At 40.3% G+C, this 14,437-nt stretch overlaps 1 protein-coding gene across 1 annotated transcript in view; it reads left to right on the forward strand.

The window, feature by feature from the left end:
* Positions 1-528: 528 nt before the first annotated feature.
* The window catches only part of IL6ST (interleukin 6 signal transducer), a 33,207-nt gene continuing 19,298 nt past the window's right edge, over positions 529-14,437 (forward strand). Inside the window, exons 1-6 of the mRNA XM_032095402.1 lie at positions 529-627; positions 7,671-7,751; positions 8,340-8,651; positions 10,463-10,595; positions 11,843-12,003; positions 12,341-12,492. Of these exons, the coding sequence (XP_031951293.1) occupies positions 7,685-7,751; positions 8,340-8,651; positions 10,463-10,595; positions 11,843-12,003; positions 12,341-12,492 (825 nt within the window). The 5' untranslated portion in view covers positions 529-627; positions 7,671-7,684. The remainder of the gene's footprint in view (positions 628-7,670; positions 7,752-8,339; positions 8,652-10,462; positions 10,596-11,842; positions 12,004-12,340; positions 12,493-14,437) is intronic.

The following is a 14,437-nucleotide window of genomic DNA, read 5'->3' on the forward strand; positions in this document are numbered from 1 at the left end:
ACAAGAGCATTCTCCAGCCGCCCGTGCTCCCAAGGGAGTCTTGCGAAACGCCGGGAAGGCCGCTAGCTCCTCTGGCCTGCCCAGGACAACACCCCCGCCGCGCCGCCCGCGCAGGCCCGGCCGGTCAAGGGCCAGCAGAAGCTTCCAGAGGCCTGGCCGCCGGCGGCCCGGGTGAGGTCCAGCTCTCAGCCGGGCGTCCCGCGGCTGCCGCCCAGAGCTAAAGCACACCTTGAAGGGAGCACCCTGCGGGGGGTGTCGGGCACGGCTCACTGACAGATGGAGAGACGCGGGGGAGGGGCACCGCCTCCCTCAGGGCCCCCCGCCGCCGCTCCCGCCCCCCGCGCGCGCCCCCCGCGCCCCCCAGATCCTGCCACCGGCCCCCGCGTTACGGGAAGCCCCGCCCCCTCCTGCAGCCGCGCCCCCTCTGCGGTCACGTCACGCGCCCCGTGGGCCAATGGCGGCGTGGCTGGAGGAGGAGGGAGGGGCGCGCGGGGGCTGGGGCGGGGCGGGAGCGTGACCAGGCGCGGGGCCGCGCGTGCGGGACGGCGGCGCGATGGCGGGAGGCGGCGGTGCTGGTGCCGGTATTTAGAGACAGCGGCCGCGGGGCGCGGGCGGTGCCGGCGCTGGGTAAGGGCTGCGGGGGTGCGTCCGTGCGCGGGGTTCCCCTTCCCCTGTACCGTCCCAGCGTCCTCTCCCTGAGGGGCGTCCGCCGGCGGGGGTCGTGCTGGGCCGTCTTTCTCTCTGGGCCGCGTGCCGCGGGCGGGGGCACCGGGGCGTTCGTCCAGGGCTGACCGGGAGGTGGGCCGGGGCGGGCGGGTGGACGGCAGCCTTGCGCCACTCGGTTCCGGGGCCGATCGCCAGCCGTGCCCTGCGGCGGTGTCTCGTCTCGTCCAGCCTGCCCTCGCGGGCGCCGGCCGAGCTGCCCGGCGGTGGCGCTCAGAGCGCAACATGGCCTCTCCCGGGGCCACTCGCTCCTGGGCCGGCGGGTGCCGGGCCCCTCGCGGGGCCGCTCCGCGGTGCCCCATCCGCAGCCCTGTCCCCGGCGTGGCGCGGAGGGTCAGGCTGAAGGTTATCTGCCCTCTTCCCCGGAGCGGTGGTGGTTAGTGCTGGCCGTCTGAGTTGGCAAAGGTGTCGCGACCCTCGCGGGACTCGGGTCTTTCGGGCTTTTTCGACTCTCAGATAAGCGTGGCTGTACCACCGGCAGGCATTTCCTTGATGCAGAGATTTGCGTTTTGTTGCTGTCACCTCAAGTGGTCTGTTCTTGTTGCCTGTAGATTAGAAGGTAGAAAACTGCTACTCTGAAAGATACGCATACTTCGTCCTATTGTCGGTCCAAGTTCTGGAGGGGAATCCCTGAGGAATTAGGGAGGAGCGGGTACAGTGGCCGTCTGGTAACTTCCAGTGTGCTCCTGAGCTCCAGTCATCCCTGTAGTGGGGCTCTGATCCTTTCCCTAAAAAAAAATCTGCATCATTATTTTAGTCTCTCAGATGATGAAACTGAGGCACAAAGGAAAGCCGTCTGCCAAGTGTGTTGGCAGGATTGAGGGGAATAATTCCCAGTCTCAGTTTTCTTCCGTGTTTCAGGCTGACTAGGGGTTTGCCAGCTGGTGGCTGCTTGTTACTACTGAGCCATTCTGAAGGAGAAACCTCGTAGTAGAACTATATGGGGTTATAGTTCTGTCGTTAGTGATCTGTCCTGTCACAGAGGGGTGGAGGGGCCAAGGAAGTCCACAACCTGAAAAGGTTGGATACTATTGGGGGTTAAGGTCTTTTTCTTTCTCTCTCTTTTCTATAAAAATATAACGGTTATACTTCCTGTATACTGTTATTTTCAGAAGAATAGTTATGTAAAATATACTGTTGAAAGCATGTAACTTCTGAACTTAACAGATTTTTTTATCTGTATGTTGGTGTAGCACAATAAGAATGTAAGTGGGGATGATGAAAATTTGATGTTACTTCCTAGAAGTTGAGCATTCAAAGTAATTCTTTGGATCTTGTTTATATGTCTAGAAATACGGTGCTTCAAGTAAAGTCAATAGATAAATATTTTTGGCTGAGGGGAAAGACACATGCACATTTATAAGCGAATACACCAAATGGAGATACACTGTTTCCTGTGCTGCTTGTCTGGAGGATTAGCACTAGCACAATTATATGAAATTAAATGAACTTTTTGGCCATTTTTTTCATCTGTTATTCTTGTATTAGCAACAACTGTCTAGATTAGAGAAGCAGCAGTGCTTGTGATCAGTTTGGAAGGTTTGACTGCAAAATGAGAACATGAAGTGCTAAGACATTCAGTTGTACAAATTAATTTGATTTTTGGACTGAAACTACTTTCTAGCGGTGAGAAAATTCTGAAGTATTTCAGAGAAAATGATTTATCGTTTTAAGAAGGTGCCAGAAAGAACTCAGTTATTGCAAACAAGTATTTGGTGTCTCTAATTAGGTATTTCAGTAATTTTAATCTGTGAACCTTTCTTTCTTTTCTTTTTTTCTCTTTACTTTTTATTCTGAGGGCTCTACTAAAACTCTAGGGTTAAGCCTCCTTCTAGAGGCAGAGGAATAAGTAATGTAGAGAAATTACTTGTTTAGATGGTGAAAGAGATAGAGATGTCATTTGTATGTAGCAATTTTAAATAAGAAAATGTATTTCAGAATATTCTGTTCATATAATGTTGAGTAATATTTTCATGTGCTTCCCTTAGAGGTGTCTGGTGTTTTGTGACTCTCATAAATATTTCCAAGAAGGAAGGAAGCTTGGAGGAAGGAAGGAAGCTTGCAGATGAAATATGCTTAATTAGAAAGCAGTTAATGTTTGAGTAATCAAAATTCCTTGAGGATAGTTACAGCTTTTAGATGGCTTTAAGTATGGTCTGGCTTGTTATAAAACCTCGAGCAGCAGCTGCTTTGTGAAGCATCCCTGGTTCTGTCTGCCTGAGCTATGTGGATTTATAGTGAGAGATTACCACTTGAAGCTGTAAACATAGCTTTTAATTTTTTGAGGAATTTCTGGAAATCCATTTTCCATCAACCTTTGGTCTCTTGTGATTGATGTGATGATGAGCCTTAATAGACTGAACACCTTCCTGTGGTGGTTGTGGTGTTATCTGTGCTTCCTGACTTGCAAGCTGGCTTTGCTGGCAAGTACATGTTATTTTAGCTATAGTTTCTTAAACTGACACTGTGATTTGTAGGTCACTTGGACAGGAATTGCCACTTCTCTGAAATGGAGAGATAACTCATTATATGACGTATGCCTGTATTCTTTTGGGGGTAAATCTCATGATATACGATATAAGATTATTTTTTAAGATTTCTCTCTTGCTCAGAATATGTAGTGATACCTGTTTTGCATGAAAGCCTGGTACTTCTTCACAAACTGTTAGTCACAGGTTAATCTTAAAACTCAACACTGTTGCTACTTTGTGCATATAAGGTTTGATTTTAGGGTTGTTATTAGCTTTTCATAGGACACTGCATGAAGCATCAGTTTATGGGTTAGGCATAAAGGCTTAGTGCTTTCCTTTCAAAATGGCTGCAGGATATGAAGAATAATGGAAGTCCCATTTGATTTGGAGATTAAATGGGGTGATCTTATGGCATGAGTTTTATAAGTCTGTCTTTATGGAAATAATAAGAGCATTTTAACAGTTTTTTTCCTCTTTGAGGTAATTTTTCTTCTGCGAGTTAAGGACCATCACCAGCAGCATTCTAAATTGACCATGTTGGTTTTATTCAGTAGCATTTTGATGGATTTTGATCTTTTGCCGCTAAATTATGAGAATAACCTGACAAACTTCTAAAGTCAGCTTCTTTCTCTGTCTCTCTTGCCTCTTCACTCAGTGATTCACAACAACTACATAGTATAGATAAAAGTGTTAGTTTGGCTCTTTGGTTTTGTTTGTTTTTAATAAAAAGCATCTGAACTGACTAGCTGCTATGTTAGTTCAGCATCAGGTTCAGCTTTCACCTTAGATACTTAATATACTGTACTAGTCTGTAAAGCATAAAACTTGGGTTGAGCTGTGCATAGTGACTGAAAGAAATGGAGTTTTCTGTTGTCTAGACTAACAGCTTAGTCTGGCTTAAAATCGTTAATGGTGAACAATTAGTGTTTAGCATTTCCGTTGAATGATGGCACTATCTTTTAAAGTTTGGTGTAGCTTATATGCAGGGTTTCTGCACTATCTTCACCTGAGCATTTTTACACACTCAGATAAGAAAATGCTAGTTTGGATAGAAGTATCTTCCTCATTCTAATATGAAGTATGGCTGCTTTTGTTCGGTTTAAGTCCCACATTTTGGTTTTTATTTTCATTTCTTTTATGGCTTTCATGTAGGCAAGATGGATGGAAGTGTCTAGTGTAACTCTGGATCTTTCCCCTAGAACTAAATTTCAATTAAGAATCAGTCTTGTAAAAGCCAGAGACACTAATGTTTTTTAAAATAGCACACATTAGAAGGGATTGTAATAGCCCCTTTGTGGGTTTGGAGGTGTGTAGCTTCAATCTTCTTCAAACCGCATTGTCAGCAGGGGATGGGGGTAAGTAAAATACATCAGAACAGCCTAAAGCAGATAAATGCTGAATTGTGGCATGGTTTTGACACTATAGTTTCAACTGCTTTGTTCCCATAGTGTAGGTGGGTGGGCTTTCCACTTAACTCTTCTTTGCAGGTGATGGAGCTGAAGCTCTGTCCTCTTGCCTTTCAGGAGCCTACTGCAGTGGAATTGAGTAGTATGATTTGTGGAGGGCTTCACTGCTGCCTCAAAACAGTTGCTAAACTTTCCAAAGTAGTAGAGATTTGGACTTCAGTCTCTTTATGTGTGAATGAATCTGCTCTGAACAACTGAAATGTTGTTTTCAAGTCTGGAAGACAGTTGAATATAGAAATGGCATTTATTTGAAAATATAGTAATTTAATTTTAATTTCCAGTGGGAAAAATCATACTTTAGGACAAAATACATGATAATTATGCATTATTGCTTACTTTTATTGGTTATTGCTTTTTATTTGTTTATTCTTTCAGTTGCTTTGCAGTATTTTTTTTTACTAACCTGAGCCATACTTAATAACTGCTGCTATGAAAATCAGTGGATAGTTTTGTGGAAATGCTGTTTGACTTTCATAATTAATGTCCCAAAAGAAAACCAGTAACTTTGTAATGATGTAATAGTTAGTTTAGGTGACACTCCCGTTACTCTGAGGTGGCATGAATCATGATAGCAAATGGGGAGAGAAATTCAACAACGTTTTAAAAACTTTCCTTTTTACCTTTTTACATCTGTTTCATTCTTTCCCCTTCAGTGTGAGAGGTGCTTATGCTGTTGTTTTGCAGTTTTTGGCAATTAGCAGTGAAGCGGAGCTTCTGCTTCTTTCCACCTATCTTGTAGTTGCCCTCAGGCTTCTGATGAATTTCAGATCTTCTGCAACTCAAGTTGTTCTGACTAAATAAATTTTAAATTAATCTTGATTAACAGATCAGATCCTAAGGTCTATCTGACAGATCCTAAGGTCTATCTGTAGTAGAGCTCAACAGGCTCTGGTTAACAAGCAGTATTCTGGTAAGCGTTAGCATAAGTCAGGTCATTAAAGTAGATCTCTATGTCCTGGTTTTCTTTAGTGATTTAAACTAAAAGAGAATACTCTTTAGAATTTGGTTGTATTCACCATGCAAATTTATAAAAAATTTATAAAAATCTGTGAAGCTAGTTGGGATTTTTAAATGCAGAAATTAATGAGTGGATAGAAACCTTATTTTTCAGATATTGGACACTTTACATCCAAAATAAGCAAAAATCAATTGATACAGTTGTTTTGCTCTACCCTTGTAATAAATATCCAAATACATATTGCATTTAAAGCAATAATGGTTTTTATATCCAACCCTGTGAGAGTACTTGAGTAGAATATAGAAAAAATTAATAGCTTTTTGATTGTCAATGCCATATAGCTATGGTCCGATGATAAATTACTTGTTATTTAGTCAAAAAACAAACCAACAAACTTCCAGTGCCTTTGTTAATATGTTTGTCAAGTCTTTCAATCAGCAATGTTTCTACTATAAAGTTTCTATACAGGAAATTTTGGTGGGCTTTGAGTAATGAACTCACAAGTATAGATGCAAATAAAGATACTGCTGGGTGATTCTGATGGCTTTTATTTTAATTCTAACTGAAAGACATCTAGATTGGTGGACCCTACGAGGACTCTGCTGTAAATATTTGAGATCTGCTTTCATTTAGTTGTTGTTCCTGTGAATAGAGATTTTCTTTATGTTACACTGTTTATCTTGATTTGTAAAGAAAAAATGGCTTAGTTGTGTTGATGTGTAAGGAATGAGGTTCTGGCTTGGTAGTGATTCATGCGTGAATGTATGTTTAGTTTTACTTATATATGTGAAATACATTGTGTCCTTCTGTCACTATTATTAAGTAAATTACATGCAATCAAAGCAAAGACATGTTTACTGTCATAAATTGCAGTTTATTTTTCTTCTGATAATAATAAGTGTAGCTTATTAATTTTCCTGTCTAGGGAATATTGTGAACTCCTTTAAATTTTTTACTGAGTTTCCTTTTATAGGGTAAAGCTCAGAATACTAGCTTCCAAAGAAGGTTAGTGGAAAATAAGACTTCAGAAACAGCATTGCTGTAGGCCATCTCATCTCAAATTTTAGTAAATCTAAAGAGCCTATGTTTAGTTTCTAGGTGTAAGAATAGAATAAAGTCCGCTTCTAGAAATCACCTTGTGAATTAAATGCCGTATTTTACTAAGCCAATGTACTTGTTCCTGTAAAGATGCGTAAATGTAGCTAAAAATAATATAGCTCATATGCTTAGTAGGGAATGGTCACTTGCTTTTAGGAGTTTAGGGCTGCTTTAAAACTGCAAGTTGAGAAAACCAGAACAGACTTAGTGGCTTCAGAACAATGGGGGTGGAAGCTGCTATGTGAATGCTTCAGTTTCTCTAAAGTGTATTCTGGAAATATCAAAACTTGAGAACAAGTAAGCTCTGTTGCAATACAGAAATTAATATTATGTTATAAAATGTGCTCCAGCTTTTGGGGAATTGGAAGCTCCCTTGTAAGTTTTGAGGAATTAATTAGTGCTCTTTTTATAGTAGACAACAGTTCTTGATATGGAAGCTTTGTGCTTCGTAATTCCTGAATGTATTTTAAGTTACTCTTGTGAATGAGACATACAGTTGTGTGGTGAGTTGTTCTGAACCTTGTCTGAAGCTTTTATATCAGTGCCCTTGAAAGTTAGGTTAAATATGATAACATAACCCTATGAAATTGATTATGGTTTTAAAACCTGAACCACAGTGTTATGCTCTGTATTCCAACAGAAGTACCAGTGAAGTTTGTTTTCATATTACAATGTGGAAACCTAAAGCTGATAACATTTCTTAAACTTGCAATTAAAGCAGCTTTAAACAGCCTCAGTTTTGTTAAGTAGACATTTGATTTTTGTCTAGATTAGCAGGGAAGAAAATAGAAACAAGATGCCCATTCTAATGTGAGAAGATAGAAACACTTCCATGAAATTTAATGTGCATGTGTGAGAAGTTATCTTAGAGCAAATACAAATCTGAATTTGACATTGATCTAAAGTAAAGAGTAATAGTTTAAATTTAAGAATATATTTTTTCTCTTGTTACAGAAATTCTGTGCAGCATGTTTTCTAGGTGGAGCTGGGTGGCCTGTGGCTTCTATCTGGTGTTGAATATTTGTTCTCCTGACGGTAAGAGTTCTGTGTCTCAAATACAAGAAGATGTAGAATTTGTTAAATCAGATGTTTGAAGCACCTACTTGCTTTTTGTCTAGTTACTTGTTGGATGGAGATAGAAAGCAAGGTATGTTGGGATAGACACACCTAGTCTTCTAACACTAGTTCACCACAACAAAGGTGCACAGTTACCCCAATTTTCCTATGATAACTTTCTTAAGAAATATGCTTCTTTATACTTTATTATCAAAATACTTTTTCATCAAAAGAGTAACCTCAAGTATAATAATTTCCTCCTTCAAAAGATATAAACATGCAACCCTTGACTCACCTCTTTCTCTAAGTGCCTCTGTTCATTAATAGAACTTCTCTAGCTTTGTAAAATGCTTTTGCAAAGCCTAAAGAACACTACGCTGGTTTTTCCCCTTAATTCTTTTTGGTGGTCTACTGATGCATTTCAGTTTTTTAATTGTCAAATAACTACTGAACGTGTTGCTTAGAACACACATAGTGTTTTTAACATTGCACTAGTGATGTATCAGCAATATTGATTAGGGAATGCTCTGTAGTTTTTAATAAATGTGAAATTAATTTTCTTTTTAGCTTCAGGTGGACTTGTGCAGTCATGTGGTCACATCATCCCGGAGTCGCCTGTACTGGCCCTTGGTTCCAATTTCACAGCATTATGCATTCTGAATGAGAGTTGTCTTGACTTTGGCAATATCTATGCCAATCAGATTATCTGGAAGATAAAAAATAGAGTGGTACCTAAAGAACAGTATCGGGAAATAAACAGAACAGTTTCCAGTGTCACATTCAATGACACTTCTTCACTAGCTACTCCTCTGACATGCAACATTTTAGCAGATGGACAGATTGAACAGAACATTTATGGAATTACAGTTACAGTAGGCTGTGAGTATCTTTTTTTGTTTTACCCTGGTCTTAAAAAAATTGTTTCTGAGAAATGGGAAATGCAAATAGAGAGTATGCATATCTTGAGGTACTTATTTTCATTCCCTCAGTTCATGGATAATAGAGTGAAAATATTGTCAAATTACATGCCACCACAGGTGTTAAATATGCACTGAATAAAGTTTCCTAAAAAATAGAAAGTAGTCTGGAGTATTTCAGTGTTGAAATAGGAAAAAAATGGAATAACAGAGATGTTGAAGTGGCAGATTTAAATTACAGAATTAAGATGTGGATTTAACTGAAATAGATAGTAGGAAATTAGCTTTTCCTTACTTCTTGCTTCTGTATCAGAATTGGAGGAAATACTTCTAGGTGATACATCTGGTTTCATACTAACATTTTGAAAATAATGTTTTCTTAATTAATGGACTGAGAAATATTTAGTCCATCTGTACCACTAAAGCTAACCAGAATTGCCTTAAGGATGGAACATACTTGGATTACTTTACCTCCATACCTAAAAAAATACTTTTAGCTACTTACAAACATTCTTTGTTCTAGAATGGTAGCACTTGCATCGTTCAGAGTAAGTGCTCTTTTAGACCAGACTGTCTTGAGAAAGCCATGTGAATAACTTAATATGCTACTTTGTAATTATTTGGTGTCCTGCTAATCGGACAGGTGTTGAAGTGTCCTAAATATTGCATTTCATGGCTGATGAATTATGTTGTCTCCTAGTGATGGCAGAAGGTATTGCAGTTGCTGAATGGTCTGCGTGCGAAAGGCCAGCTTGAGTTCACAATGTAAAATGATGTGCTTTTGGCATGACTTACAAAATGCTTTCACAGGAAAGTAATGTTTTCCATTTCAACTTCTGAGGAGTAAATATTTTACCAGGAAAGATAAAATAAAAAATATTTTAAAGAGGTAGAATATATGGAAAGGTGAGGACAGATAAATTATGCTAAGATTATAAATGGAATGACAGTACAGATGACATTCTGCATTTTTAATTCATGTTACAAGTCTTGAGATGCTTTTGTATTTAAAGCTGTTGTATTTTGATACTTCAGTTAAAATAAATAATGAGGCTAGAAACAGGTTTGAGAAGAATACAATTATTCAGGAAGAAAGAAATAAGCTTCATAAGGTTGTTCCGTTGAAACTAGCACTCTGATTGAAAAAAATAAGATTCTCTAAGTACATTATACTGTTTTAAATAGTGGTGATATAGGAAGTAGAAACAAACCCTGTGTGTGCTATAATTTGAGTTTAAAAGGGAAAGAAAATAGTTTTGCTGCGTTCTGAAGACGTTCCTTACACACTACAGTGCATTGATGAAGATCCCTAAGCTTTCTTGTGTGGGTTTGCAGCTCAAACTTCTTCCATACCTCAGCTGGGGGAGAGCAGACCTATCAAATTGCCTTTAGAGCTCCAGTTACTGGCAAAGTCACCATATGCCAATTCAGTAGTGGTTATTAATTTATCTTTCTTCTGTGTGAATTGAAATATATTTAGTTGAGAGACGGTTAATATAAGGTTTTCTGCCTCAGAATGAGAAATCTTTCTTGTTCCTTACTAGTAGGTGCTTTTTCCTTATACAGCCTACTGTTTGTCAGGGCAGCTATTTAAGTTTCTTGGCTTTGATTGCAGGATGGTATCCACAACTTTGTGCTGCATCCTTTAGAAAAAAAATTAATTAAATGCTTCCGATGTTCACAGAAATCCCCCTTTAAGTGGGACACGTAAAATGATTTTTGCTGGACTGAAATGTGTGTACAGATTAATTACTGCTAACTCTTTCTGTACAGTGGCCCCAGAGAAGCCCAAGAATTTAAGTTGCATTGTGCATCAGATATCAAGGTTCACATATGTTATGACTTGTACCTGGAACCCTGGAAGGCATACATTCCTGGATACTGAGTTCAGGTTGAGATACAGCTGGTAAGTAGCACTACACAGAATATCTAAATAATTCTGAAGAATATTTTTTGTGCTAAACCAACATTCCTTGAAATTCCTGATACCTTGGAGGAGTTCTTTCCATAAGTCCAGTTTTCTGAAGCATTGCTGTCTGTGGTTTGATGGGGAAGGGAAGAAGTTGGCATTCAAAGTAATTCTAAGTCAGACCTGAAGTTTTGGTGCTGAACTTGTTTCAGAGTAACAAGAATCTCATATTTTTCTATTATTCAAATACATGGTTAGTGTGGCTTGAGTACAATACATCTAAAAATAGGGGGCTGTACCCAAATTTTTACACTTTTCTAGGCTGACAGTTTTATCCCATTCTAAACAAGTAGATGTCCCTGCTTATTGCAGGAGGATCAGACTAGATGACTTTTAAAGGTCCATTTCAATCCAAACCATTCTATGATTCTAAGTAGAGAAACTAATATAAAATGACTGAATTTTGCGGAGATGTTACCTACTCTGCACTTCATAGGAACTGTGGACAAACACTATTCTGAGTTAATCTTAACATGAAAGCTTCAGCAAAGTATTTCTCCTGTGAAAGTAAGTTAAGTTACTTTCCAAACTCTTTGGAGGGTCTCTCATAGTTTAAAGTGGAGTGAACAGGATTGTTGCTCTGCTCTGGGAACAGGAATGATTGCCTACAACTTTCCAGCTACCCCATTCTGCTGAAGTGTTTTGGTAACAGTTGTAGTAGGAAGTATGTACAGATCTAAAATGTTAATGCTTTGCACATTTCCTGATGCCCCTAGAGCTATCTGGTGTTAGTGTAGCAGAAGATGGTGAATAGAAGTTATGTATTGCACCCCTAACACTGTACTCCTGAAAGGTATGTGGGTAGCACTGACTACATTTTCTAATGCATTCTCATTACTGGCCATGTTGCTTTTGATCAATTGTATCAGTTCTTGACCTTCTTTTTTTTTTTTTTAAGCCAAGTCAGGTTTTTATACAAATTTAATTACAGTGATGTTACTTGTGCTTTTGAAGATATGTGACTGGAAGTCAAGGGATTTTGTTTTGTTCAATTCTAATGCAATCACGTGTTTGTGGCTGAACAAGCCGTTCCCACTTCTTCCCCTCTCTCTGCTTACAAAGTTAAAGCAGAGGATAAACATGCAAGATAAACTGATTGATTAGTCTGATCTACCTTAAAATATTCTCTAAAGGAAACCAAACTTACTGCTTTGTATCTTGTTTTTTCCTTCTCTTTTGTTTAGGCCAGAAGAGGTCTTTCCTGACTGTATACCGAAAGGTGTAAACAATTCTTGCACCATTACTGATATTCAGTTCTTTGTTAACACGGAGATCTGGGTAGAAGCAGCAAATGCACTTGGGAAGGCTGAATCTGATCCTCTTGTTGTTGATCCCATTGACATTGGTAACTATATGCCCCTTAAGGCTCTAACAGAACATTACTGCTGCTTCTGTGCTTATTGCTGAATTGGTATGTTAATGTTTCTTCACTATAAAAATTAATACTGCAAAAGTGTTGTTGACTAGAACTTGAACTGTGCTGGGCAAAGGGATGGTGTGAGATTCCATCACAATTCAGACAGCAAGTTTGTGTTGAGTATTCTGCTTTAGAAAATAGTGTAAAGTAGCAGCCATTTCAGGTCCTGAGAGGCTTTAATAGTAGTGCTGCAACATAGTGTGCCAGCTTCTAAAGGCATGGTCAAGTACAGCTGTGGAGTTGACTTTAATTTCTTCTCTTCTAGTTAAACCACTGTCTCCACAGAATGTATCAGTCAGCTCAGGAATACTACCTACTGTTCTGAAGCTTTCCTGGGAGAATTGGATTTCAGATGCTGTGATGACACTGAAATTCAATATTCGCTATAGGATCACTGGCGACACAAGCTGGATGGAGGTAATACCTGAAGTCCCTTGCCATGATTCTGCTGTAACCCAGCCATTTGTCGAACTGCAGTTCCCTCTGTTGCAGTTCAGAGCATTCACCTTTATTTCCTTATGTCTTACATGGCCACCCAAGGAAGTTTATCTGGCCTGTTTATGAAGGCTGTGATCTAGGTATTTTTTGGCACAGTCTGAGTACAGTGGGCTTTTCATGTCTTTGTGGGCTTTTCTGCTGTCCTTCCTGTCACAGTGCATGTATGTCACATTGTGCACATGTGACATACAGAACATTCATGAATTTTTGTCTTCCCATGCATGTGCAACATGAGTGATCTAAATGTCATTTAAAGCTTGGGTGAAAACTGTATCATGCTGGGATGTTCTTTAGAATTTACTGTACCTGCAGTTGGGCTGCAACAGCCCCAGGCAGGGCCACAGGCTGGGACAGAGTGGCTGGAAACTGCACAGTGAAAAAGGACCTGGGGTTGCTGGTGACAGCAGCTGGACATGAGCCAGAGTATGCCCAGGTGTCCAAGAAGGCCAGTGGCATTCTGGCCTGGATCAGCAATAGTGTGGCCAGCAGGACCAGTGACTGTCCACCTGTATTTGTCACTGGTGAAGCCTTACCTTGAATCCTGTTTTTGGGCCCCTCTCTCCATGAAGGACCTTGAGGGGTTGAGCAGAGCATGTCCAGAGAAGAGCAACACAGCTGGGGAAGGATCTGGAGCACAAGTGTTACAAGAAACAGCTGAGGAAGCTGAGATTGTTCAGCCTGGAGGAAAGAAGGCTCAGAAGTGACATTATCACTCTACAATTACCTGAAAGGAGATTGTAGTAAGGTCAGGGTCAGTCTATTCTCCCAAGTAACAAGCATCAGGACGAGAGGAAATGGCCTCAAGATGTGCCAGGGATGGTTTACATTGGATGAGAGGAAAAATTTCTTCCTGGAAAGAATTGTCAAGGATTGGCCAAGGGAAATTACCATTTAGAGTTACCATCCCTGGAAGTGTTCAGAAAAGGTCTAGATGTGGCTTTCAGGGACATAGTCCAGGAGTGGATTTAGCAGTGACAAGTATATGATTGGACTCAATGGTCTCTTCCAACCTAAATGATTGTGTAATTTGGTATAATCTGGTTGCTCTGTGTACATTCCTCAAGTGTGATGCAGTCAAGAAGAGGAAAAGGATAAGGAGTAAGACTTAAGTGTAATGTACTATGATATGTTCCTTTCATCAAAAGCTGTGGGGTTTTTTTCTTCTACATCAATCTGGGGATATATTTCTAGTAGCTCCTCAGTTTTTCCTTACTTTAAGCCTTCTCTCAGAGCAGTAGTACTCCAGCAGAGGCCCAAAAGTATTCTGAATTCTGTGAGTTCTTGGAAGGAAGTCTGCTTCTGATTTTACCAAAATACTGTGTTTGGAGCAAGTAGCATAACATAGCTCCTTGTGGCTAATGTGGCTTTAGATGCAGCAACTATTTATTAAGGTCACCTGTATGGATATTTTAAAAAGCACTGGTCTGTATGATCTTGTCTGCAACTCCTGGGTTTGTGGATATGTTGTCCTGATAGGAAAACAGGACAAGTTCTCCTAACTTGTCTTGCCCTTTTAACATATGCTCAAGACCATTGAAATAGTAGCTTTTAAATCAGGTGAACTTGCTTAGCTGTGGTAAAATTGGACTATTTTGATAATTCTTTGCCCTCAGGATTAACCTCTTAAATGTCCCACATTTACGTTTAATCTGCAGGCATTCCCCTTGCAGGGGTCCTCACTGTAAAAAGCCCTTACTTGCAAGTGGAATAACGTGAAGAGTCAGTGTGTGTACCTACTTGTGTCTATTACCTACTCCATGCCTCCTTCCCTATATATACACTAAGAATACTTTTCTGCCATTTGGTTGCTCACCTAAGATGAATGAAAGAGCTTATGAAAGTAATTTATCGGCAAAAGTATAAG

The sequence above is a fragment of the Corvus moneduloides genome, chromosome Z (assembly GCF_009650955.1).
Source record: "Corvus moneduloides isolate bCorMon1 chromosome Z, bCorMon1.pri, whole genome shotgun sequence".
Classification (NCBI taxonomy): Eukaryota; Metazoa; Chordata; class Aves; order Passeriformes; family Corvidae; genus Corvus; species Corvus moneduloides.